The sequence below is a fragment of the Phyllobates terribilis genome, unplaced genomic scaffold (assembly GCF_046119375.1).
Source record: "Phyllobates terribilis strain yellow unplaced genomic scaffold, ASM4611937v1 Scaffold_9__5_contigs__length_417890890, whole genome shotgun sequence".
Classification (NCBI taxonomy): Eukaryota; Metazoa; Chordata; class Amphibia; order Anura; family Dendrobatidae; genus Phyllobates; species Phyllobates terribilis.
Window position 1 is genome coordinate 390,624,845 of NW_027362769.1, and position 27,949 is coordinate 390,652,793.

Consider the following 27,949-nt stretch of genomic DNA (forward strand, 5'->3'; position numbering starts at 1 on the left):
TTTCATTTGCCCCCACTGTATACTATGGGTAACCGTGCCGCACTCTCCCGCAGCTCCTGACCGTATCCAGCGCTCTGCTCTGCCTGCTCTATATCTGGATCTGGTATGAGAATTTCCACTTCCACGTCTCCCACTTCTACGCCCACTTGGGTTACCCCAGTGCCCAGCACGTGGTGGGGCAGAGGTACCTGAGAGGTAATTTTTCATCACTTCAGCACATTTTATATTTTTCACTTCAGTCAGTTTGATTCATTATAAAATGGGGGATAGGAAATGTGATCGTCTACAGATTTCTGCTCTGAAGCCTCCAGAGAAATGTTTCCATAAATCTTGCTTTATTGTGTCCATTTTTGTAATATTTTCCTTACGAAAGTTATTTAAAAAAAAAAGGTGCAAGTATGACGCCTGGACTGGGGGCGGTTTTGGTTGAGCAGTTCTCGACCCATCTATCTAACCCTAACCCCGCTCTTTATTTTCGTCTTGTGTATACAGGAGTTGGCGTCCACCAAGACCCAGCAATGGCTTCATACTGGATCAGGTAAGAGTTAAGTAGGATCCGAAACACCGTCTGCAAACATGGTCATCGTGGTTACACTTTTTCTCCCTCTGTCTCCACAGCCGCGCTGCACCCGGAGGAGGCAACCAAACTTTGACCTTCGGCAACTGAATGTAACTATAGAGGAGAACTTCACAACCTTCAGACTCAGGGGTGACTGCTGTAAACCCCACAGGAACTGCCATTGCGGAGCTGCTCTTTACAATTTTTGGCCCTTGTCTTTCAAGTCCTTCCAACATCAAATTCGAGAACTGCTTGTTGACTTGTCGCCTGGTACATCCCACCCGCGGTCAGTACGGGCACTACAGTCCGTACACAGATCGTAAAATATGCCAGTCTGACCCCTACTCATAGGCAGAGGGGTTCTGATCCTGGATTTAAAAAACAAGTGGTGCTGGAGCGGTCAATCGAAGGGAAAGGACGTCTCTTCACACCATGACTCGGCCAGTAGACCGCACCGCCCTGGTGACGCGAGGAAACTGATCTCCACTTACAGAGGAAAGTTTTTACTTGATAACTTTAGCATTTACTATAAGCTCAACTACTACACATAGAGATTAGCTAAAACATCATTGCAATCATCACGTAACTTCCTGCAGGAGCCTGGATAGTAGACAATATTCTGATGTCAGGTTTTCCTTAATTCAGGTACTAAAAAATAAGCAAAAAAGTTTTATTTTTGTATTTAATACATTAAGCAAGGCATAGGATTTGTTTTTGTTCTTTACACCAATTGTATATGTAGTGTACAAGCTATCAGAATAGTGAGTGCAGCTCTGGAGTATAATACAGGATGTAACTCAGTATCAGTACAGGATCAGTAATGTAATGTATGTACACAGTGACTGCAGCAGCAGAATAGTGAGTGCAGCTCTGGAGTATAATACAGGATGTAACTCCGTATCAGTACAGGATCAGTAATGTAATGTATGTACACAGTGACTGCACCAGCAGAATAGTGAGTGCAGCTCTGGAGTATAATACAGGAGGTAACTCAGGATCAGTAATGTAATGTATGTACACAGTGACTGCACCAGCAGAATAGTGAGTGCAGCTCTGGGGTATAATACAGGATGTAACTCAGGATCAGTAATGTAATGTATGTACACAGTGACTGCACCAGCAGAATAGTGAGTGCAGCTCTGGAGTATAATACAGGATGTAACTCAGTATCAGTACAGGATAAGCAATGATTACATCTACATAAAAGGTAATTTTGCTGAGTTGGATATTCCCTTTATTATCATGTTACACACGTTAAGCAAGGAATTGTCCGCCAGTGTACCATACAAGTGTAACATAGAAGTGTACAGCTCTGAATTATACCTGAATTTAATACCCACCTCTTCCGACAAGCCTACAACCTGCAGTAACCCTCGCTCCACCATACCGCTGCACGACCAGCTCTATCCTCACCTACTGTATCCTCACCCATCCCTTGTAGACTGTGAGCCCTCGCGGGCAGGGTCCTCTCTCCACCATACCGCTGCACGACCAGCTCTACCCTCACCTACTGTATCCTCACCCATCTCTTGTAGACTGTGAGCCCTCGCGAGCAGGGTCCTCGCTCCATCATACCTCTGCACGACCAGCTCTACCCTCACCTACTGTATCCTCACCCATCCCCAGGAGATTGTGAGCCCTCGCAGGCAGGGTCCTCGCTCCACCATACCGCTGCACGACCAGCTCTACCCTCACCTACTGTATCCTCACCCATCTCTTGTAGACTGTGAGCCCTCGCGGGCAGGGTCCTCGCTCCACCATACCCCTGCACGACCAGCTCTATCCTCACCTACTGTATCCTCACCCATCCCTTGTAGACTGTGAGCCCTCGCGGGCAGGGTCCTCGCTCCACCATACCCCTGCACGACCAGCTCTATCCTCACCTACTGTATCCTCACCCATCTCTTGTAGATTGTGAGCACTCGCGGGCAGGGTCCTCGCTCCATCATACCCCTGCACGACCAGCTCTACCCTCACCTACTGTATCCTCACCCATCTCTTGTAGACTGTGAGCCCTCGCGGGCAGGGTCCTCGCTCCACCATACCCCTGCACGACCAGCTCTATCCTCACCTACTGTATCCTCACCCATCCCTTGTAGACTGTGAGCCCTCGCGGGCAGGGTCCTCGCTCCACCATACCGCTGCACGACCAGCTCTACCCTCACCTACTGTATCCTCACCCATCCCCTGTAGACTGTGAGCCCTCGCGGGCAGGGTCCTCGCTCCACCATACCGCTGCACGACCAGCTCTACCCTCACCTACTGTATCCTCACCCATCCCTCGTAGACTGTGAGCCCTCGCGGGCAGGGTCCTCGCTCCACCATACCACTGCACGACCAGCTCTACCCTCACCTACTGTATCCTCACCCATCCCCTGTAGACTGTGAGCCCTCGCGGGCAGGGTCCTCGCTCCACCATACCGCTGCACGACCAGCTCTACCCTCACCTACTGTATCCTCACCCATCTCTTGTAGACTGTGAGCCCTCGCGGGCAGGGTCCTCGCTCCACCATACCACTGCACGACCAGCTCTACCCTCACCTACTGTATCCTCACCCATCCCTTGTAGACTGTGAGCCCTCGCGGGCAGGGTCCTCGCTCCTGTGCCAGTCACTGACTTGTTTTTGTTCAAATTATTGTACTTGTTTGCTATGTATACCTCTTTTAAAAATGTAAAGCGCCATGGAATTAATGGCGCTATAATAATAAATAATAATAAATTGATGGTTTATAAATATTATATTAGGAAAAGACTTCAGACTTTGAGCTGACTCTTCTTCCTGCACAGAAATGAGAATACAGTCAGGTTTAGAGTCCAGTAATGAATATTGATCTAAAGCTTTGGTGAATCTCATTCTCTGTACATGAGCGGATTGAGGAGGGTGTTGTACCTGAGATGATGGGCTGTCCGACACTACACAACCCTGAGAATACACATCTATAGATGGCACTGAAGGTGTCACCCTACTTGGTGCCCTCCGTTGTTCCCCCTCCTCCTCTTCCACCCAGATTTGTGATCCACTCCTCATGCATCCAACATGGTTACCAGAGAATGTATGATAGACGCAAGTATCTACCTGGGCAATGTGCAGCTGGAGGCCTGAAGGTCTACTTTCCAAAGTTATGTCCCCAGGGGTACTTCTCCACCAAGTGTTCTGAAATAGAAAACAGACTTAATGCATAGAGTGAACGCTCATCGTTGCGCTCCTGACCCACAGAGGAAGACCGCAGCAGTAGCGGCTCCTCTGTGATGAATATACACCAGCCCCAACATCTTCTGTAATGTGTATACTCCAGACCCATCGTCTCCTGTGAAGCATATAGTCCAGCCTCAGTGTCTCCTATTTTATATACTCCCGGTGTCACTTATGTGATGTATATGCTCCAGCCGCAGCGTGTCCAATGTGATGTATATGCTCCAGCCGCAGCGTCTCCAATGTGATGTATATACTCCAGCCGCAGCGTGTCCAATGTGATGTATATGCTCCAGCCGCAGCATGTCCAATATGATGTATATGCTCCAGCCGCAGCGTCTCCAATGTGATGTATATGCTCCAGCCGCAGCGTCTCCAATGTGATGTATATGCTCCAGCCGCAGCGTCTCCAATGTGATGTATATGCTCCAGCCGCAGCGTCTCCAATGTGATGTATATGCTCCAGCCGCAGCGTCTCCAATGTGATGTATATGCTCCAGCCGCAGCGTCTCCAATGTGATGTATATGCTCCAGCCGCAGCGTCTCCAATGTGATGTATATGCTCCAGCCGCAGCGTCTCCAATGTGATGTATATGCTCCAGCCGCAGCGTCTCCAATGTGATGTATATGCTCCAGCCGCAGCGTCTCCAATGTGATGTATATGCTCCAGCCGCAGCATGTCCAATGTGATGTATATGCTCCAGCCGCAGCATGTCCAATGTGATGTATATGCTCCAGCCGCAGCGTCTCCAATGTGATGTATATGCTCCAGCCGCAGTGTCTCCAATGTGATGTATATCCTCCAGCTGCAGTGTCTCCAATGTGATGTATACAGCAGTTTTGGTGTCTCCAATGTGATATATATATAGCAGAGACTCAGTGTATCATATGTGATGTATACAGCAGACCTCCCACTGCTTTAGTTCTAGGATACCTGAGCAGTGATAAATTTCGCACTTTGAGGAGACATACAATGTAATATACATCTGTGTTCGGTATGACGTACTGCTGCGAGTTCTTTACAAAACTTATGGCAAAAAAACAACTGCGCTCCAGGCCAACGCAAACCTGGAAAAGCAGTTGTGAATAACCGTATCATCATCATTATCACCTAATATCACAGCCTCACCAAAGAGGAGCCGCTCCAGCTATCACAATAGGGGTGAGTTAATTAAATGTTTGACCAAATATAGCAGGATCATTTTTTAGTTGATCTTTTTGCACAGTCCCTGAATGATGGTACAAATATCCAAATGGCCCTTGACAGAAGAATCATATCGACAAGTGCATATACAGTACAGACCAAAAGTTTGGACACACATTCTCATTTAAAGATTTTTCTGTATTTTCATGACTATGAAAATTGCACATTCACACTGAAGGCATCAAAACTATGAATTAACACATGTGGAATTATATACTTAACAAAAAAGTGTGAAACAACTGAAAATATGTCTTATATTCTAGGTTCTTCAAAATAGCCACCTTTTGCTTTGATGACTGCTTTGCACACTCTTGGCATTCTCTTGATGAGCTTCAAGAGGTTGTCACCGGAAATGGTCTTCCAACAATCTTGAAGGAGGTCCCAGAGATGCTTAGCACTTGTTGGCCCTTTTGCCTTCACTCTGCAGTCCAGCTCACTCCAAACCATCTCGATTGGGTTCAGGTCTGGTGACTGTGGAGGCCAGGTCATCTGGCGTAGCACCCCATCACTCTCCCTCTTGGTGAAATAGCCCTTACACAGCCTGGAGGTGTGTTTGGGGTCATTGTCCTGTTGAAAAATAAATGATGGTCCAACTAAACGCAAACCGGATGGAATAGCATGCCGCTGCAAGATGCTGTGGTAGCCATGTTGGTTCAGTATGCCTTCAATTTTGAATAAATCCAACAGTGTCACCAGCAAAGCACCCCCACACCATCACACCTCCTCCTCCATGCTTCACGGTGGGAACCAGGCATGTAGAGTCCATCCGTTCACCTTTTCTGCGTCGCACAAAGACACGGTGGTTGGAACCAAAGATCTCAAATTTGGACTCATCAGACCAAAGCACAGATTTCCACTGGTCTAATGTCCATTCCTTGTGTTCTTTAGCCCAAACAAGTCTCTTCTGCTTGTTGCCTGTCCTTAGCAGTGGTTTCCTAGCAGCTATTTTACCATGAAGGCCTGCTGCACAAAGTCTCCTCTTAACAGTTGTTGAAGAGATGTGTCTGCTGCTAGAACTCTGTGTGGCATTGACCTGGTCTCTAATCTGAGCTGCTGTTAACCTGCGATTTCTTAGGCTGGTGACTCGGATAAACTTATCCTCAGAAGCAGAGGTGACTCTTGGTCTTCCTTTCCTGGGGCGGTCCTCATGTGAGCCAGTTTCTTTGTAGCGCTTGATGGTTTTTGCAACTGCACTTGGGGACACTTTCAATATTTTCCCAATTTTTCGGACTGACTGACCTTCATTTCTTAAAGTAATGATGGCCACTCGTTTTTCTTTACTTTTGTATTAAGGCAAGAAAAAAACAGCTAAGAGTCTATTCAGTAGGACTATCAGCTGTGTATCCACCAGACTTCTGCACAACACAACTGATGGTCCCAACCCCATTTATAAGGCAAGAAATCCCACTTATTAAACCTGACAGGGCACACCTGTGAAGTGAAAACCATTTCCGGTGACTACCTCTTGAAGCTCATCAAGAGAATGCCAAGAGTGTGCAAAGCAGTCATCAAATTAAAAGGTGGCTACTTTGAAGAACCTAGAATATAAGACATATTTTCAGTTGTTTCACACTTTTTTGTTAAGTATATAATTCCACATGTGATAATTCATAGTTTTGATGCCTTCAGTGTGAATGTGCAATTTTCATAGTCATGAAAATACAGAAAAATCTTTAAATGAGAAGGTGTGTCCAAACTTTTGGTCTGTACTGTACATAATACTGATGCGAGTTTCGCGCAACGTGCTTCATCAGGGGTTGGATGTTAAGTGTGCAGGTGCCTCCTTAGAAATGCCCATAAACCAATGAAATGGAAGGAACTTACTACTATAGGATAGAGGTATGTATCTACAATAAATCTAAAATGGGGCTGGAATGACCACATGGGTGGATCAGCTGACTGTGCATGTGAGGAGGTCAGGCGCGTCATTAATGAAGCGGTATGACTCATCTGGGGAAGGTACGAGGTAACGCAGCTCTAATAGAGAGTCGGGCAATACCCTGGACCACCCACTGAATTAACTCAATTTAGGACTAAAATAAGAGTAAAATACAAGGTAAAGTGCTGAATAGAGAAATGCTTTTTCTGATGAGCTCAATCCTTAATAGAGTTTCCTCAGTGGGTGGTTCGGGGCATCGCCTTATGCTCCGCTCCAGTGTTACCTTGAACCTACCCGATATTAATCATACTGAGACAGTAGTGACTCGCCTGACTTTCTTATCACATGGCCACTCCAGAGTCATTCCGACTCCACTTTAGATCCATACCTCTGTCCCATGGTGTATTACACCCACACTAAAGTAAGTTACTTCCATTCTATTCGTGTATTTGCATTTATAAGGAGGCATCAGCACGCTTAACATCTAACCCCTGATGATGCAAGTTGTGCGAAACGTGCATCGGATGGACACATGTTCCAGATCTGTACATCCACTTGTCTATATCATTCTTTATCTCATATTCTTTTTGATGGTCTCTTTCATGGTGTTTGCATGGTATCTGATGTAAAGTTGTTGTTATCGTTTTTTGTTACTAGTACTGAGTATTGATAACTATTAATGAACTCATTCCTTGTATTCATTACTATATTTATTATTATATTTGCTATGGATTGCAATTTGGACATTGTATCTTCTTGCGATAGGACCTTCAGAATTATATGTATATTTATAGGGGTCTCAAGTTGTTCCTCCTTTTTTTCTTCATGGTGTGGATTCATTTTTGTCATCTCTTTTTTTCATATATACAGTGGAGGAAATAAGTATTTGATCCCTTGCTGTTTCTGTAAGTTTCCATTATGAGTTCTGGCTCCTACAGACCAGTTAGACCAGAGGTCTCAAAAACACGGCCCGCGGGCGGCATGCGGCCCCTGAGGCTGCTTTATGCGGCCCGCAGGCACAGACCCCTTAACGATCCCAACCTGGTCCAGGAGGAGCCGCTGACGGCAGCGCTGCACTGCTGCGCAGAGACAATCTCCCAGCACAGCATTTCCAATACCAGCCGCCGGCCAATCAGAGGCCAGCAGCTGATATCTGTGTCCCAGCGCAGCAGCGTATGACGTCACTGACAAGCGCAGATGTCAGCTGCTGGCCTCTGATTGGCCGGCGGCTGGCACGGGTATTGCTGTGCAGAAAGCCGGTCTCTGCGCAGTACACGGCAATGCAGCGCTGCTGTCGGCGGCTCCCCCTGGACCAGGTCGGGATCGTCAAGGGGTCTATGGTGCCTGCGGGCGGCATGTGCACAAAGGACGTCGAGGGAACAGAGGACAGGTGAGAAGAATCTATTTTTTTTCTTTTTTCATGTGTGTGAAGAACAGCGCAGGGGACAATTCTACCAGATGGGGACCTGGATGGGGCATTACTACAAGATGGGGACCACCAGGATGGGGACCACCAAGATGGGGCATATTACTGCAAGACGGGGACCACCAGGATGGGGCACATTACTGCAAGATGGGGACCACCAGGATGGGGCATATTACTACAAGATGGGGACCACCAGGATGGGGCATATTACTACAAGATGGGGACCACCAGGATGGGGCCCACCAGGATGGGGCACATTACTGCAAGATGGGGACCACCAGGATGGGGCACATTACTACAAGACGGGGACCACCAGGATGGGGCACATTACTGCAAGACGGGGACCACCAGGATGGGGCACATTACTACAAGACGAGGACCAGGATGGGGCACATTACTGCAAGACGGGGACCACCAGGATGGGGCACATTACTGCAAGACGGGGACCACCAGGATGGGGCACATTACTGCAAGACAGGGACCACCAGGATGGGGCACATTACTACAAGATGGGGACCACCAGGATGGGGCATATTACTACAAGATGGGGACCACCAGGATGGGGCATATTACTACAAGACGGGGACCACCAGGATGGGGCACATTACTACAAGACGAGGACCAGGATGGGCATATTACTCCAAGACGAGGACCAGGATGGGGCAAATTACTGCAAGATGGGGACCACCAGGAGGGGGCACATTACTACAAGATGGAGACCACCAGGAGGGGGCACATTACTACAAGATGGGGACCACCAGGATGGGGCACATTACTACAAGACGAGGACCAGGATGGGCATATTACTCCAAGATGAGGACCAGGATGGGCATATTACTCCAAGATGAGGACCAGGATGGGGCACATTACTGCAAGATGGGGACCACCAGGAGGGGGCACATTACTAGATGCTTGCCAGAATTGCTATAATTGTAAAACAATATTGTGTGGCCAATTGGAGGAAACAAAAGTGTAATAATTAAATAAAAAAAATTAAAAATAAAGCTTGAAAAAATATTTTGCCACTAAAAATGCTGTTTTATACATATACTAAACAAAAAAAGTGCACGTTTATTATAGCCACATCCGTAACGACCCAAGCTATAAATAAAATAAACACAGCAAAAATGTTCAGACGGGGTAGACAAAAAAAAAAATGGTATCACTAAAATTGTCACCTTGACCTGCAAAGAATGCGGCCTCCCAAATTCAAATTTTTTCCATGTGCGGCCCATAGACCCAGCCAAGTTTGAGACCCCTGAGTTAGACGCTCCTAATCAACTCGTTACCTGCATTAAAGACAGCTGTCTTACATAGTCACCTGTATAAAAGACTCCTGTCCACAGACTCAGTCAAACTCTAACCTCTACAACATGGGCAAGACCAAAGAGCTTTATAAGGATGTCAGGGACAAGATCATAGACCTGCACAAAGCTGGAATGGGCTACAAAACCATAAGTAAGACGCTGGGTGAGAAGGAGACAACTGTAGGTACAATAGTAAGAAAATGGAAGAAATACAAAATGACTGTCAATCGACATCGATCTGGGGCACCATGCAAAATCTCACCTCGTGGGGTATACTTGATCATGAGGAAGGTGAGAGACCAGCCTAAAGCTACGCGGAGAGAACTTGTTAATGATCTCCAGGCAGGTGGGACCACAGTCACCAAGAAAACCATTGGTAACACATTACGCCTTAAAGGTTTAAAATCCTGCAGTGTCCGCAAGATCCCCCTGCTCAAGAAGACACATGTGCAGGTCTGTCTGAAGTTTGCCAATGAACACCTGGATGATTCTGTGAGTTATTGGGAGAAGGTGCTGTGGTCAGATGAGACAAAAATTGAGTTCTTTGGCATTAACTCAACTCGCCATGTTTGGAGGAAGAAGAAGGATGAGTACAACCCTAAGAACATCGTTCCAACCGTGAAGCATGGTGGGGGAAACGTTATACTTTGGGGGGTGCTTTTCTGCAAAGGGGACATGACGACTACACCGTACTGAAGGGAAGATGGATGGGGTCATGTATCGAGAGATTTTGGCCAACAACCTCCTTCCCTCAGTAAGAGCCTTGAAGGTCGTGGCTGGGTCTTCCAGCAAGACAATGACCCAAAACATACAGCCAAGGCAACAAAGGAGAGGCTCAAAAAGAAGCGCAGTAAAGTCATGGAGTGGCCTAGCCAGTCTCCAGACCTTAATCCCATAGAAAACTTATGGAGGGAGTTGAAGCTCCGAGTTACCAAGTGACATCCTCAAAATCTGAATGATTTAGAGATGATCTGCAAAGAGGATTGGACCAAAACTCCTCCTGACATGTGCGCAACCCTCATCATCAACTATAAAAAAGTCTGACTGCTGTGCTGCCAACAAGGGTTTTGCCACCAAGTATTAAGTGTTGTTTGCCGGATGAGTCAAATACTTCACACTGCAAAATGCAAAAAAAAATTTCTAATTTATACAATGTGATTTTCTTGATTTTTTGGGGGGATATTCTATCTCAATGTTAAAATTAACCTACCCTTAATTATAGACTGTTCATGTCTTTGTCAGTGGGCAAACTTACAAAAACAGCAAGGAATCAAATACTTATTCCCCCCACTGTATATTTTCAATAAAGATTGTGATTTTTATTCTGGTCATTTTTAATGCCTTACTCATGGGTTAGGTGTGAAGACTTGTGTAAGTCTGATGGTCAGAGGGATGGATATTATAGCAACGTACATTCTAAGGCTTTTTTGATTTGGCTCCACCTGCAAAACTATTCGCCCACATGTTGCGCGATCAATGGGATCCACTTACCGTGACGGGACAAATAACATCTTGGCTGTAGAAAACCTTGCTGCACGTCATCCAGACATTTTGCTTGTGGTGGAGGGGCTGCTTCTGGTGTTGAATGTTGTGAAGGTGATGATACTGGTGACTCGAACGCTGTACATTTTGAAGGTACTTGTAAAACAAAAGGTTGTACAAAATGAGATACTGGTAACTCTGGAGGGGATGGTCTTAAAGGTTCAGATTTTGGCAATGCAGAAGAAGGACTAAAAGGAGTGGATTCTGGTGACTCTACAGCAGAAGGTCTGGAACGTGTGGATTCTGGTGACTCTGGAGTAGAATGTCTGGATCGTGTGGATTCTGGTGACTCTGGAGTAGAAGGTCTGGATCGTGTGGATTCTGGTGACTCTGGAGTAGAAGGTCTGGAACGTGTGGATTCTGGTGACTCTGGAGTATAATGTCTGGATCGTGTGGATTCTGGTGACTCTGGAGTAGAAGGTCTGGATCGTGTGGATTCTGGTGACTCTACAGCAGAAGGTCTGGATCGTGTGGATTCTGGTGACTCTACAGCAGAAGGTCTGGATCGTGTGGATTCTGGTGACTCTACAGCAGAAGGTCTGGAACGTGTGGATTCTGGAGTAGAAGGGTTGCTAGTTGCTGATTCTGGTGACTTTGGAGAAGATCTCAGTGGTGTAGATTTTAAATGCTCTTCTTGCTTTTGAGACTCGGGTGCGGACCCCTCATCATTACCTGTGCTCCGCACCCGTGTTGTACAAACTGTGGAAAGTAACAATAAAGACAAAACAATCAAAGAAGAAAAAGCCTTAGTTACTTACCGGTAACTGGATTTTTCGGAGCCCATGACAGCACCACGAGAGAGAGGATCCGCCCATCATGGACAGGAAACCTACAGGTTAAAAAGGGCGGCACCTCTCTCCCGCCTCAGTTTAGTTAACAGAGCATGAGAGGACCGCCAAGGTTAATAACAACAACACAAATTCATTTTAAGCCAATTATATTAAGTAACTTCCCCCGAAGGTGCAAAAAAAGAAGAAATAACTCTACGGGAGTGCAATAACAACACAAGTGTAGGGAGGGAATATAAGGGTGCGGTCATGGGCTCCGAAAAATCCCGTTACCGGTAAGTAACTAAGGCTTTATTCGTACTCCCATGACAGCACCACGAGAGAATTACAGAGACGAAAGGAGATTAGGGAGGGACCACAGCTTGAAGCACCCTTCTCCCAAAGGTGAGGTCAGAAGAGTCACCCAAGTCCAATCTATAATGCCTATAGAAGGTGGAGGGAGAAGACCAGGTGGCAGCCTTACATATGTCTTGGATGGAAACCCCCATCTTCTTGGCCCAGGAAGTCGCTACCGCTCTGGTGGAGTGTGCTCTCAACCCTTCCGGTACTTCCCTATCCCCCGAGGAGTAAGCGAGGGAGATGGCCTCTCTAATCCACCTTGCGATTGTGGATTTTGAAGCTTTACAACCTTTTCTGGCCCCCTGATGGCATATAAATAGGGAACTATCATCTTTCCTAAAATTGTGCGAAACCTCCAGATATTTAAGCACGCACCTAACATCTAATGTATGTAGTTTCTCCTCTTTCTGATTCTTAGGGGGGAAACAAAAGGTTGGAAGATTTACCTCTTGAGTTCTATGAAACCGCGAGACTACTTTTGGGAGAAAAACTGGATCAGGCTTTAACACAATTCTATCATCCATAATTTGGGTAAATGGAGGGGATATAGAAAAGGCCTGTATGTCACTTACTCTTCTGGCCGAAGTCAGGGCCACTAACAGGGCTGTTTTAAGAAATATAATTTTATGAGTGGCTGAATCTAGAGGTTCGAAGGGGGGGTTAGTTAAGGCATTTAAGACTAGGTTTAGATCCCAGGGAGAGGGTTTGGATTTAATGATAGGTCTATATCTGGCCTTTATAAACCGTGCTACCCAATAATTTGCTGCTATATCAGATGCAAATAAGGCCCCTAAAGAAGACACCTGTACCTTCAAGGTACTAGTGGTTAGACCCTGTTCTAACCCCCGTTATAGGAACCCTAGTATCTTTCCAATAGGGATCCCATCCTCCAGCTTGAATTCTGTAAAAGATAGGAATTTTCTCCAAGTTCTAGCATAGATGCGGGTAGTAATGGGCTTTCTGCTACTTAAGAGAGTGTTTACCAAATTTGAGGAAAACCCTTTGCTGGCTAACAGTGCCCTCTCAAATTCCATGCCGTCAAATGGAGATTTGGGGCTGGAGGATGGGAAACTGGGCCCTGAGTAAGAAGGTCCGGGATATCCGGAAGGATCCAGGGGTCTGATATTGACATCCTGCGGAGACAAGAGAACCATGGCCTCTTGGGCCAAAAGGGGCATATGAGGATCACTCTGGCTTCGTTTGTCCTGATCTTTCTTAGGACTGACGGAAGCAGGACCATAGGAGGGAAGGCGTACACCAAAGGAAACTCCCAGGGTATCATGAAGGCATCCACCGCCAGGGGCTTTTCTCTGGGGTCTAGAGAACAAAATGTCACTTTCCGGTTGGACTTCGTTGCGAACAAGTCCACAGCTGGAAGACCCCACATTGCCACGATCCTGGAGAATACTCGAGGGTTCAAGGACCATTCTCCTTCCTTTAGGGAATTGCGGCTGAGAAAATCTGCCCTGATGTTTTCTTTCCCTCTTTTAAATTTATGATAGTCCTGAAACACCCACCCGGCTTGGGAATCAAGAAGAGCGAGGAGTAGAATCCGTCTCCCTCTTCTGTTTTCGCAACCTCAATCAAGACGTTTTTCTTTGTTAGGTCTTGTATTTCCGATATGAGGGCAGCCTGCCGCTTTGGGGAGGTACTAGACGGAACTATTACAAATCTCTTGTAAGGAAGGGTTTGGAATTGAAATTTAAGACCAAACCTAATTAGGCCCAATGACAATCTCCCCCCCCCACCTGGGTGGATTGTGGTTCCCCTGGCTTCCGCTCATCTCTGGAAGAAGAACCAAAGAGTAGGCCTCTACCTTTGCGACCTCTTTCCTCGAATTTCTCCTGTTCTCTAAAGAATCGCCTACGGACAAACTTCTTTTTCCGAAAGGATCTTTTAAAAGAGGGTAGAGGTACACATGGAAAGCCCTTCTTAGGATCTCCTGCTTTTTCCAACAGATCATCCTTTGTCTGGCCGAAAAGATATTCACCCTCACAAGGAATTGTACATAGTCTAGACTTTGTTTGTACATCTCCCGGCCAGCATTTTAGCCAAAGGGCTCGCCAAGCAGCATTTGAAAGAGCTGACGATTTTGCTGCTAGTCTGACTGAGTCCGCAGATGCGTCAGCAAGAAAGGCCGCTGCACCCTGGACTAGGGGGAGAGAAGAAATGATCTCCTTCCTGGGGACACCTTCTTTCAATTGGTTGTCCAGCTGTTCAAGCCAGACCATCAGGGCCCTGCATGTGCAGGTGGCAGCAACTGCTGGTTTCAGGGCTCCTGTAGTGGTCTCCCAGGTACCTTTTAAAAAGGTATCTGCTCGTCTGTCCAGGGGGTCTCTTAAAGCTCCCATGTCGTCGAAGGGGAGGGAAGCCTTTTTTGAAGCTTTGGCAATGGCCACATCAAGCCTTGGCGCCTTTGACCAGGAGGAGCATGCGGAATCGTCAAACGGATATCTCCTTTTGAAAGAGGGAGGGATGCTGCCCTTTCTGTCCGGCTTCTGCCACTCTCTTTCAATAAGATCCTTAATTTTTGTGTTCACGGGAAAGGATCTTTTCTTTCTTTGACCTAAACCTCCAAACATAACATCTTCCCGGGATTTCTCTGGTCTAGCGTCCACAATGCCCATAGTAGAAAGGACAGCTTTCACTAAGGCATCTACCTCATTTAAAGGGAAGCACTGTCTCTCAGATTCGCTATCAGAGGAGGATAGGGAAGAGGAAGAAATGTCCAAGATGTCGGAGTCTGAGCCTGGTTGAGGATCCTGAGGGGAATGCTTGACCTCAGAATTCTCACGCAAGGCCTTGCCTACTTCTTCTTTAATTAAGGTTTTTAGGCCTAAAGAAAACCCCGGGGTCTCTTCCACCATCACCTTGTCAAAACAAGGCTGGCACAATTTTTTTGTATATGCATCAGGGAGCGGGCTGCTACATAGGGCACATTCTTTATGCCTTGATTTAAACGAACATTTCTTGCTCTGAAAAAAAATTCCATAGAGAGAGAAGAAAAAAGAGGAGCAATTAGTAGAACTTTCACGGAGAGTCCACTTACCCCCTGGCATATGCGGTACCGTAGAAGCAGAGGAATCCTTCTTAACCGGCGGAGGATCACGCCGAACGACAGGACCTTCCTTCCTGCTCTTGGCGGTAAACTTCTTAGTAGAACGGCTGGACCCGGTTCGGGAACGACGTTGCACCGCCTGTTGTGAGGGCTCCCCAGAGGGCTGCTCCTGCAGCAGTTGTTCTTGCTGAGGTGAAAGCTTCTGTGTATCTCCCATTGTATACGAGAAAACAAAGGGCTGGGAAGCACCTCTGCATGTAGCCAGCCTTCTTATATACTGGCCATGCAGGTACCAGCTTTTTTTTTTTTTCTTTTTCACAGGGGGAGGGGGGTGGGGGGGCTCTTTTTCCTTCTCCCCCCTACCCCCTCCCCGGGCTGGGCAGAACACCTGCGGGACGCCCATACCGTTCCGGGACGCCCATACTGTTCCGGCATCCCCACTGCTTGCATGCGGCCCGTACTTCCTGGCCGCGCGCGAACTGCGCCCACTTCCGGTTGAGGCCAGCGCACCGGAAGTACGTCATAGGCCCCCCCCAACATGGCCACGCTTGCACGGTCCCCGCCGGCGCGGCCACGATCTCTTCTAGGAAGCGGGGGGGGGCGGGGGGCTTGGAGTCTTTCCATCCACACATACAGCGGACCATCCAGCTCCAGCGAGGGGATGTCACGCTGGCCGCAACGCGCACGGAGGTGCCCCAATGAGCCCTGCCGTGGAGTCTCCAGGAAGAAGAGGACCGACCAGGGGAGGAACCTCACCGCTCCAGGTACCCTGCCTATCCCTCTGGGCAAGAGACCGCTCCAATATTCCTCCTGCAGGAACCTGATAGGTCTCCCATCATGGACAGGAAACCTAAACTGAGGAGGGAGAGAGGTGCCGCCCTTTTTAACCTGTAGGTTTCCGGTCCATGATGGGGGGATCCTCTCTCTCGTGGTGCTGTCATGGGAGTACGAATAAATCGTATGTTGTATCGTAACTTCCCAACCTCCCACAGACTCAGATGATATGATTGTGGTCATCAGATTTAAAGGGAATCTATCAGCAGGTTTTTGCTATGTAATCTGAGAGCAGTATGATGTAGGGGCAGAGAGCCTGATTTCTGGGATGTATCACTTACTGAGCTGCTTGCTGTAGCTTTGATAAAATCCCTGGTTTCTCTGCTGCAGATCTAGCAGTTCTCTGAATGCTGAGCTCTGTATAAATTGCTCCCGGTAGCGATCATGCATGCCTCTTATTTTAATAATGGGGCAGGGGCACAATAAAGGCCGGGCGTACAGGAAACTGAGAAAGAAGACTATGGTCTTCCATGTCAGCTACGTCTCTCACTTCTGGATGTGGAGGGTGAATAACCCCTTTAAATATTTTAGCAATTTACACTTATTACAATTATGCCTCATTATAAAGATACTGAGTTGAAGAAAAAGTCCGGTCCGCCAGATCAGAGCCCTATGAACCTCCCTCTACCGGCCGACCGGCATCCTCTTCTGATTAGTAGAAATTATGTGGCACCGAGCCTACTAATCAGAAGAGGCACCGTGGATGCCGGCAGGTCGGAAGTGGTTCACAGGACCGCCATTGATTACTGACTTGGATGCTGGACTGGAGTCCTGCAGATCTTTTGCGTTCATGTGATTGCTGTCGGGTGACTGAGTAGACGCGGTACAGTAGTGTTCAGAAACACGAGTTAAGCACAAAATCTTTACACTAGTTTTTATTTCCAGCATCGGGAACATTGCACACTGTTTTATAATTCAAAACATGAAGAGAAATGTAGATAATTTTTAACTACTTTACAGAAAATAACAAAATATGAACATTGGGCTGTTCTAATAGTGTCTGCATTTGTCTTTACAAACTTATAATATGTCTCTTTTTTTTGAGTATTTAGCATTCCTGTGAATCACTAACCTAATATTTAGTTGTATAACCACAGTTTTTTTTTAGAACTGCTTCACATCTATGTTGCATAGAGTCAACCAACTTCTGGCACCTGTCAGCTGTTATTCCAGCCCAGGATGCTTTGACTACATCACACAATTTTTTGACATTTGTTGGTTTTGCCTCAGAAATGACATTTTTGAAGTCACCCCACAAGTATTCTATCGCTTTAAGGTCCGGCGTTTGGGCTGGCCACTCCATAACCTCAATTTTGTTGAACTGGAACCAATATTTTGCTCATTTACTGCTGTGTTTAGAGTCGTTCTCTTGGTGAAACACCCATTTCTAGGGCATATCCTCTTCAGCATAAGGCAACACGACCTCTTCAAGTATTTTAATATTTGCAAACTGGTCCATGATCCCTGGTATGTGGTAAATAGGTCCGGCACCATAGTAAGAGAAACATGCTCATATCATGACGCTTCACCACCATGCTTTACTGTCTGCAGGGTGTACTGTGGCTTGAATGCAGAGTTTGGGGGTCTTATGACGAACTCTCTACGGCCTTTGGATCCAAAAAGAACACTTTGACTTTCATCAGTCCACAAAATGTTTCTCCATTTCTCTTTAGGCCAGTTTATGTTTTCTTTGGCCAATCATATCCGCTTCAGTACATTTTTATTTTTTTTGTGGGGAAGTCTTACTACGAGATTAGCTTCACACAGGAATCTAACTGTCACAGTCCTTACAGGTAACTGGAGACTGTCTGTGATCATCCTGGAGCTGATCGTTGGCTATTCTGGCTATTCTTCCATCCATTTGAATGGTAGTCTGCTTTCTTCCACGTCTCTCTGGTTTTGCTTTCCATTATAAAGCATTGGAGATCATTGTAGTTGAACAGCCGATCCTTGTCTGCACTGCTTTATAAGTTTTACCCTCTCCAATTGACTTTTTAATCAGAGTATGCTGTTCTTCTGAACAATGTCTGGAACGATCCATATTTCTCAGGCTTTCAAGGAGAAATGCATGTACAACATGTGCTGGCTTCACCCTTAAATAACTGCCTCCTGATTCACACCTGTTTCTTCATAGGATGATTGACCTCACTGATTGAACTCACACTGCTATTATTTTGAACACATCCCCGTACAATTATTCACATACACAGACTCAGAAACCTGCAGATCATGAATGTGGAGTCTGGTGATTTTCTTAGAATCTACTGCACCAACTGGTAAATTGTTTGACATGTGGTGATAGAATTTATACCAAAATCAGTGATTCATCTGGTCAGTCATATGGGACTGCTATTATTTTAACTCTACTTTAATCCTTCATTGTGTCTCCTGTTACCAGAGCAGCAGCAGAATTGGCTCCGCGGCATCATCCAGCACTATATGTACTGTGCCCGAGTTTCCACTGTACGACCACAGATCTGACCAAGGTGGATTTACTTTTATCACTTCACACCTTGACGGTTGATTGCTCATGTGTAATCATCAGAATTACAAAAATATGATGGTTACACAACGTCGTCACATTTCTCACCTCGATGCTTCCATATCCACCACATCAGCAGTACGACCATCAGCACGAGAACGACTGGGATGGCGATGAACAGACCTATGAACGTGGTATACGACCGGTCCGCAGAGCCTTCCGAGAACCGAACGTCTGCGCGCTCTTGGGGTACAATAATAACATTGTGTCACTTTATCTATTAAAGGGATTACGCAAGACTAACATATTGATGCATTATAGCATCCCTGGTGGTATAGAGATTAATAAACTCATAGATTTGTAGAGTTAAGTGGTGGTCCAGGATATTGATGACCTATCCATGAGATCGATGAGGGTCCGACACCCGGCATCCCCACTGATTAACTTGTATCTGCTCTGGAAGCAGCCAATGGAGGCGATGTACGAGCAGAACCCCGCAGATCCTTATAGTGTTTATTTATCAATCAATTGGGGGGAACAGAGAACAGACCCCCATCGATATCATATTGATAACCAGTATGCTACTTCCAGAAAAAACTCTTTAATCCTACTCCTCTAAGAAAATTTTTAGCCTCTAGACCACCAGGGATATTATTTATTCTATATCGCCAGAACTTTTAAGCATTAACTCTATGTCCCCGGGATTTTGCAATCTTGAGAACACCAGGAATATTATTTACCATCTTTAACCTCAGAAATTATTTTTTGATTGCTACACTGCCAAAAATACATTTTTATTCGTCCATAACTCCAGAGATATCACTTACCACTAGAGCACCAGGATTTACATTTACTAACCTCTAGAGAACGTGGGATATCATTTATTAATGTGTATTTATTATTAAGTGCTCGACAATAAAACATTAATTTACTAACTTGTAGACCACCAGGATTATTGATGGTACCATTATTTATTAACAAGGAATATTTTTTCAATTACTTACTAACCTCTAGACAACCAATTGTTTTGTATACTATTTAAGAACCTCTAGATCACCAGGTCATTTATTTTAATGATTAACTACTTGACTACCAGGGATATTATCTACTAACAACTAGACCACCAGGAATATTGTTTATATTATTTAACTGCTAGCCCATAAGGGATATTATTTACTTCAATTAGTATCTTCTTGACCACCAGGGATATTATTTATTAACCACTAGAACACCAGGAGTTGTGTTTATATTATTATTAACGGCTAGACTACCAGGAGTATTATATATATTCACTGCTCAAAAAAATAAAGGGAACCCTTAAACAACACAATGTAACTCCAAGTCAATAACACTTCTGTGAAATCTACCTGTCCAGTTATGAAGCGACACTGATTGTGAATCCATTTCTCCTGCTGTTGTGCGAATGGAACAGACAACTGGTAGAAATGATCGGCAATTAGCAAGACACCCTCTATACAGGAGCTGTTCTGCAGGTGGTGACCACACATCATTTCTCTGTTCTCATCCTTTAGTTGTTTTGGTCAATTTTTCAATTTGCCATTGCCCTCACCCCTAGAGGTACAGTAGCATGAGGCGGTGTCTACAGTAAAACCCACAGAAGTTGCTCAGGTAGTGCAGTTCATCCAGGATGACACATCAATGCGAACTGTGGCAAGAAGGTTTGCTGTGTCTGTCAGCGTAGTGTCCAGAGGCTGGAGGCGCTACCAGGAGTCAGGGCAGTACACCAGGAGATGTGGAGGGGGCCGTAGGAGGGCAACAACCCAGCAGCAGGACCGCTACCTCCTCCTTTGTGCAAGGAGGAACAGGAGGAGCACTGCCAGAGCCCTGCAAAATGACCTCCAGCAGGCCACAAATGTGCATGTGTCTGCACAAACGGTTAGATACCGATTCCATGAGGGTGGTATGAGGGCCCGACGTCCACAGATGGGGGTTGTGCTCACAGCCCAACACCGTGCAGGATGCTTGGCATTTGCCACAGAACACCAAGATTGGCAAAGTCGCCACTGGTGACCTGTGCTCTTCACAGATGAAAGCAGGTTCACACTGAGCTCATGTGACAGACGTGACAGAGTCTGGAGACACCATGGAGAGCGATCTGCTGCCTGCAACATCCTTCAGCATGACCGGTTTGGCAGTGGGTCAGTAATGGTGTGGGGTGGCATTTCATTGGAGGGCCGCACAGCCCTCCATGTGCTCGCCAGAGGTAGCCTGACTGCCATTAGGTACCGAGATGAGATCCTCAGAACCCTTGTGAGACCATATGCTGGTGCGGTTGGCCCTGGGTTCCTCCTTATGCAGGACAATGCCAGACCTCATGTGGCTGGAGTGTGTCAGCAGTTCCTGCAAGATGAAGGCATTGAAGCTATGGACTGGCCCGCACGTTCCCCAGACCAGAATCCGATTGAGCACATCTGGGACATCATGTCTCGCTCCATCCACCAACGTCACGTTGCACCACAGACTGTCCAGGAGTTGGCGGATGCTTTAGTGCAGGTCTGGGAGGAGATCCCACAGGAGACCATCCGCAACCTCATCAGGAGCATGCCCAGGCATTGTAGGGAGGTCATACAGGCACGTGGAGGCCACACACAATACTCAGTCTCATCAGGAGCATGCCCAGGTGTTGTAGGGATGTCATACAGGCACGTGGAGGCCACACACAATACTCAGCCTCATCAGGAGCATGCCCAGGCGTTGTAGGGAGGTCATACAGGCACGTGGAGGCCACACACAATACTCAGCCTCATCAGGAGCATGCCCAGGTGTTGTAGGGAAGTCATACAGGCACGTGGAGGCCACACACAATACTCAGCCTCATCAGGAGCATGCCCAGGCGTTGTAGGGAGGTCATACAGGCAGGTGGAGGCCACACACAATACTCAGCCTCATCAGGAGCATGCCCGGGCGTTGTAGGGAGGTCATACAGGCACGTGGAGGCCACACACAATACTCAGCCTCATCAGGAGCATGCCCAGGCGTTGTAGGGAGGTCATACAGGCACGTGGAGGCCACACACAATACTCAGCCTCATCAGGAGCATGCCCAGGCATTGTAGGGAAGTCATACAGGCACGTGGAGGCCACACACAATAATCAGCCTCATCAGGATCACGCCCAGGCATTGTAGTGAGGTCATACAGGCACGTGGAGGCCACACACAATAATCAGCCTCATCAGGAGCACGCCCAGGCGTTGTAGGGAAGTCATACAGGCACGTGGAGGCCACACACAATAATCAGCCTCATCAGGAGCATGCCCAGGCGTTGTAGGGAAGTCATACAGGCACGGGGAGGCCACACACAATAATCAGCCTCATCAGGAGCATGCCCAGGCATTGTAGGGAGGTCATACAGGCACGTGGAGGCCACACACAATACTCAGCCTCATCAGGAGCATGCCCAGGCGTTGTAAGGAAGTCATACAGGCACGTGGAGGCCACACACAATACTCAGCCTCATCAGGAGCATGCCCAGGCATTGTAGGGAGGTCATACAGGCACGTGGAGGCCACACACAATAATCAGCCTCATCAGGAGCATGCCCAGGCATTGTAGGGAGGTCATACAGGCACGTGGAGGCCACACACAATACTCAGCCTCATCAGGAGCATGCCCAGGCGTTGTAGGGAGGTCATACAGGCACGTGGAGGCCACACACAATACTCAGCCTCATCAGGAGCATGCCCAGGCGTTGTAGGGAGGTCATACAGGCACGTGGAGGCCACACACAATACTGAGCCTCATCAGGAGCATGCCCAGGCGTTGTAGGGAGGTCATACAGGCACGTGGAGGCCACACACAATACTCAGCCTCATCAGGAGCATGCCCAGGCGTTGTAGGGAGGTCATACAGGCACGTGGTGGCCACACACAATACTCAGCCTCATCAGGAGCATGCCCAGGCGTTGTAGGGAGGTCATACAGGCACGTGGAGGCCACACACAATACTCAGCCTCATCAGCAGCATGCCCAGGCGTTGTAGGGAGGTCATACAGGCACGTGGAGGCCACACACAATACTCAGCCTCATCAGGAGCATGCCCAGGCGTTGTAGGGAGGTCATACAGGCACGTGGAGGCCACACACAATACTCAGCCTCATCAGGAGCATGCCCAGGCGTTGTAGGGAGGTCATACAGGCACGTGGAGGCCACACACAATACTCAGCCTCATCAGGAGCATGCCCAGGCGTTGTAGGGAGGTCATACAGGCACGTGGAGGCCACACACAATACTCAGCCTCATCAGGAGCATGCCCAGGCGTTGTAGGGATGTCATACAGGCACGTGGAGGCCACACACAATACTCAGCCTCATCAGGAGCATGCCCAGGCGTTGTAGGGATGTCATACAGGCACGTGGAGGCCACACACAATACTCAGCCTCATCAGGAGCATGCCCAGGCGTTGTAGGGATGTCATACAGGCACGTGGAGGCCACACACAATACTCAGCCTCATCAGGAACATGCCCAGGCGTTGTAGGGAGGTCACACAGGCACGTGGAGGCCACACACAATACTCAGCCTCATCAGGAACATGCCCAGGCGTTGTAGGGAGGTCATACAGGCACGTGGAGGCCACACACAATACTCAGCCTCATCAGGAGCATGCCCAGGCGTTGTAGGGAGGTCATACAGGCACGTGGAGGCCACACACAATACTCAGCCTCATCAGGAGCATGCCCAGGCGTTGTAGGGAGGTCATACAGGCACGTGGAGGCCACACACAATACTCAGCCTCATCAGGAGCATGCCCAGGCGTTGTAGGGAGGTCATACAGGCACGTGGAGGCCACACACAATACTCAGCCTCATCAGGAGCATGCCCAGGCGTTGTAGGGAAGTCATACAGGCACGTGGAGGCCACACACAATACTCAGCCTCATCAGGAGCATGCCCAGGCATTGTAGGGAGGTCATACAGGCACGTGGAGGCCACACACAATACTCAGCCTCATCAGGAGCATGCCCAGGCATTGTAGGGAGGTCATACAGGCACGTGGTGGCCACACACAATACTCAGCCTCATCAGGAGCATGCCCAGGCGTTGTAGGGAGGTCATACAGGCACGTGGAGGCCAAACACAATACTCAGCCTCATCAGGAGCATGCCCAGGCATTGTAGGGAGGTCATACAGGCACGTGGAGGCCAAACACAATACTCAGCCTCATCAGGAGCATGCCCAGGCATTGTAGGGAGGTCATACAGGCACGTGGAGGCCGCACACAATACTCAGCCTCATCAGGAGCATGCCCAGGCGTTGTAGGGAGGTCATACAGGCACGTGGAGGCCACACACAATACTCAGCCTCATCAGGAGCATGCCCAGGCGTTGTAGGGAGGTCATACAGGCACGTGGAGGCCACACACAATACTCAGCCTCATCAGGAGCATGCCCAGGCGTTGTAGGGAGGTCATACAGGCACGTGGAGGCCACACACAATACTCAGCCTCATCAGGAGCATGCCCAGGCGTTGTAGGGAGGTCATACAGGCACGTGGAGGCCACACACAATACTCAGCCTCATCAGGAGCATGCCGAGGCGTTGTAGGGAAGTCATACAGGCACGTGGAGGCCACACACAATACTCAGCCTCATCAGGAGCATGCCCAGTCGCTGTAGGGAGGTCATACAGGCACGTGGAGGCCACACACAATACTCAACCTCATCAGGAGCATGCCCAGGCATTGTAGGGAGGTCATACAGGCACGTGGAGGCCACACACAATACTCAACCTCATCAGGAGCATGCCCAGGCATTGTAGGGAGGTCATACAGGCACGTGGTGGCCACACACAATACTCAGCCTCATCAGGAGCATGCCCAGGCGTTGTAGGGAGGTCATACAGGCACGTGGAGGCCAAACACAATACTCAGCCTCATCAGGAGCATGCCCAGGCGTTGTAGGGAGGTCATACAGGCACGTGGAGGCCAAACACAATACTCAGCCTCATCAGGAGCATGCCCAGGCGTTGTAGGGAGGTCATACAGGCACGTGGAGGCCACACACAATACTCAGTCTCATCAAGAGCATGCCCAGGCGTTGTAGGGAGGTCATACAGGCACGTGGAGGCCACACACAATACTCAGCCTCATCAGGAGCATGCCCAGGCGTTGTAGGGAGGTCATACAGGCACGTGGAGGCCACACACAATACTCAGCCTCATCAGGAGCATGCCCAGGCGTTGTAGGGAGGTCATACAGGCACGTGGAGGCCACACACAATACTCAGCCTCATCAGGAGCATGCCCAGGCGTTGTAGGGAGGTCATACAGGCACGTGGAGGCCACACACAATACTCAGCCTCATCAGGAGCATGCCCAGGCGTTGTAGGGAGGTCATACAGGCACGTGGAGGCCACACACAATACTCAGCCTCATCAGGAGCATGCCCAGGCGTTGTAGGGAGGTCATACAGGCACGTGGAGGCCACACACAATACTCAGCCTCATCAGGAGCATGCCCAGTCGCTGTAGGGAGGTCATACAGGCACGTGGAGGCCACACACAATACTCAACCTCATCAGGAGCATGCCCAGGCATTGTATGGAGGTCATACAGGCACGTGGAGGCCACACACAATACTCAACCTCATCAGGAGCATGCCCAGGCATTGTATGGAGGTCATACAGGCACGTGGAGGCCAAACACAATACTCAGCCTCATCAGGAGCATGCCCAGGCATTGTAGGGAGGTCATACAGGCACGTGGAGGCCACACACAATACTCAGCCTCATCAGGAGCATGCCCAGGTGTTGTAGGGAGGTCATACAGGCACGTGGAGGCCACACACAATACTCAGCCTCATCAGCAGCATGCCCAGGCGTTGTAGGGAGGTCATACAGGCACGTGGAGGCCACACACAATACTCAGCCTCATCAGGAGCATGCCCAGGCGTTGTAGGGAGGTCATACAGGCACGTGGAGGCCACACACAATACTCAGCCTCATCAGGAGCATGCCCAGGCGTTGTAGGGATGTCATACAGGCACGTGGAGGCCACACACAATACTCAGCCTCATCAGGAGCATGCCCAGGTGTTGTAGGGAGGTCATACAGACACGTGGAGGCCACACACAATACTCAGCCTCATCAGGAGCATGCCCAGGCGTTGTAGGGAGGTCATACAGGCACGTGGAGGCCACACACAATACTCAGCCTCATCAGGAGCATGCCCAGGCGTTGTAGGGAGGTCATACAGGCACGAGACTCATTTTGACTTGTTTTAAGGACATTACATCAAAGTTGGATCAGCTTGTAGTGTGTTTTTCCACATTAATTTTGGGGGTGACTCCAAATCCAGGCCTCCATTGGTTAATAAATGTGTTTTCCATTGATTATTTTTGTGTGATTTTGTTGTCAGCACATTCAGCTTTCTACAGAACAAAGTATTCAATGAGAAGATTTCATTCATTCAGGTCTAGGATGTCTTATTTCACTGTTCCCTTTATTGTTTTGAGCAGTGTATATCAATTACAACATATTAACTGCTTCTGCATTTGGAATATTATTTATGTCCTTTAATTATGTCCCACTAGACAACCAGGGATATTATTTACTATCCTCAGGAGCACCAAGCACCATACTATATTATTATTTAGTAATTTATGAGCCTCTAGACAACCAGGGATACAATTTGTTAATATCTATTAATTATTAACTACTTTTCCACCAGGTATTTTGTTTCTAACACCCAGATCACCAGGATAAACTCTCTTTACCCCATTAGGGTAGGCAGCTCTGACTGATAATGACATACAGGACTCAAAGTAGCAACTTTCTATTAGATTCGCTTTCCAAATATTTTTATTTTTTACTCACCTCTATGTGTCAACTGGAAGGTTTTCTCGAGCGGGAACTGAAGAGACACGTGAGTGACCCTACAGGTACACGTCTTATTCATGTTATCATCCGTGGGGATTATGACCACCCTGCTGCTCACGTTATAGGTCCCATCATCTTGTCTCTGAGGCTTATACATTTCATGGGTATCTATGACCTCGGCCCCCCAGAGCCATGTGACGGTGATGTCAGAGGGGTAGAATCCGGTGATTGTGCAACGCAACGTATTCTCTTCATCTTTAATCACAGGTCTAGTTATAATGGTCACGATAGGACGAGCTAAAATTGGAAGAAGAAGGTCAGAGCTTCCAGATTAGGCAAATATATCAATAGACCTCAGTAAGATTCGGAAAGCCATGAGTATGAAGGAGCCACCACATTACTTGTTGTCTCCTATGATTTCATAGAACTTCTATTTAGCCATTTCCTAGTTGCTTATGGCCACCATTTCAGTTTTCTCAAGTGTTGTGACATAAGAGCCCAAGGTGTCAAATTTAAGTAACATTTCCTTCTGACTATGTAAGTTAATACATAATTCTGCTCCTTACCTTGTACGTCTAGCTTTATAACCTTAAACTTGGACTGAGGGCTGTAGATGACCCAACACTTATATACACCATCGTCTGAAATCTTCACTTTCGAAATGTTTAGAGATACGTCCCCAATAACAGCAGCCTGAAGATTTATGGACAGTCCCGGTCGAGAAACATTTAACGTATTGTCATAAGCTAGGATCTGGTTACCCTTAAAATACCAATGTATGGCCAGAAATTGTGTGTCTAGAGGCAGCTTCTCCATGGTAAAGGAGCATCTGAGGATGGCGTCAGATCCCATCAGAACTTTATAAATATCTGGGCCGGACAAGTCAAATGCTCCTACAATAAAAAATTAAAACCTGCGTCATGAATGTGAAAGCATTTGTATGGCTACTCTTCTAACAACATTCTAATCCCCCGGTTTCTACATTCCCACTAGTCTGAAATAAAACTTGTCTTAGGGTACCGCAATGGGCAAATGATAATGCCGTTACCAGAGAAAAACATTGGAATAGAAAACAAATGGTGCAAATTCTATCTATCCAAGTACAGCTCATTATAGATCAGCGACTCAGATCCATTGGCTGTCCAACACTTTTGGAAAACTAGTCCCCAGACAGCAGATAAATCTTAGGGAACCGCCATGGGTTAAAAATTGATGCTAAAATAGAAAAGTTGCCATTGCTCATACAGCTGCACATCAGGATTATGATGGACACTCACCTGCCATCTGGTTGTTGGACCACAGAAGCAGGGAAAGGAAAATACCACTATGGAGCTTCATGTTACCAGGTATCAATGGATCTTGTATCTGTTTCCACATTCATTTAATAATGAAAATTCACCAGTGGAGTTACCACTGTCATAGGAATTTCTAATGCAAATTATATAATTATATTAAGACGCAACACCCATGAAAAGCACCTTATAAATCTCCATTGCTTATAGTCTAG

The 27,949-nt window shown here is 47.5% G+C and overlaps 1 protein-coding gene across 1 annotated transcript; it reads right to left on the bottom strand.

Moving 5' to 3' along the window:
- Positions 1-3,667: 3,667 nt before the first annotated feature.
- Positions 3,668-27,866, bottom strand: LOC141161420 (uncharacterized). Its single transcript, XM_073646231.1, has 6 exons — positions 27,720-27,866; positions 27,009-27,335; positions 26,440-26,739; positions 18,721-18,855; positions 11,061-11,810; positions 3,668-3,714 (listed from the first exon to the last, which is right to left on the bottom strand). Exons 1-6 carry the CDS (start codon positions 27,817-27,819, stop codon positions 3,668-3,670), a joined length of 1,659 nt encoding a protein of 552 aa, XP_073502332.1. The 5' UTR covers positions 27,820-27,866.
- Between the last annotated feature and the right edge of the window lie 83 nt (positions 27,867-27,949).

What these genes read in the sequence shown, in the direction of transcription:
- LOC141161420 (XM_073646231.1), bottom strand. Translation starts at nt 27,819, where the DNA reads ATGTGGAAACAGATACAAGATCCATTGATACCTGGTAACATGAAGCTC. An exon ending in CTTCCAGTTGACACATAGAG is followed by an intron (nt 18,856 to 26,439) that starts GTGAGTAAAAAA and finishes TTGTACCCCAAG; the next exon opens with AGCGCGCAGACGTTCGGTTC. An exon ending in GTGGATATGGAAGCATCGAG is followed by an intron (nt 11,811 to 18,720) that starts GTGAGAAATGTG and finishes TACTTTCCACAG; the next exon opens with TTTGTACAACACGGGTGCGG.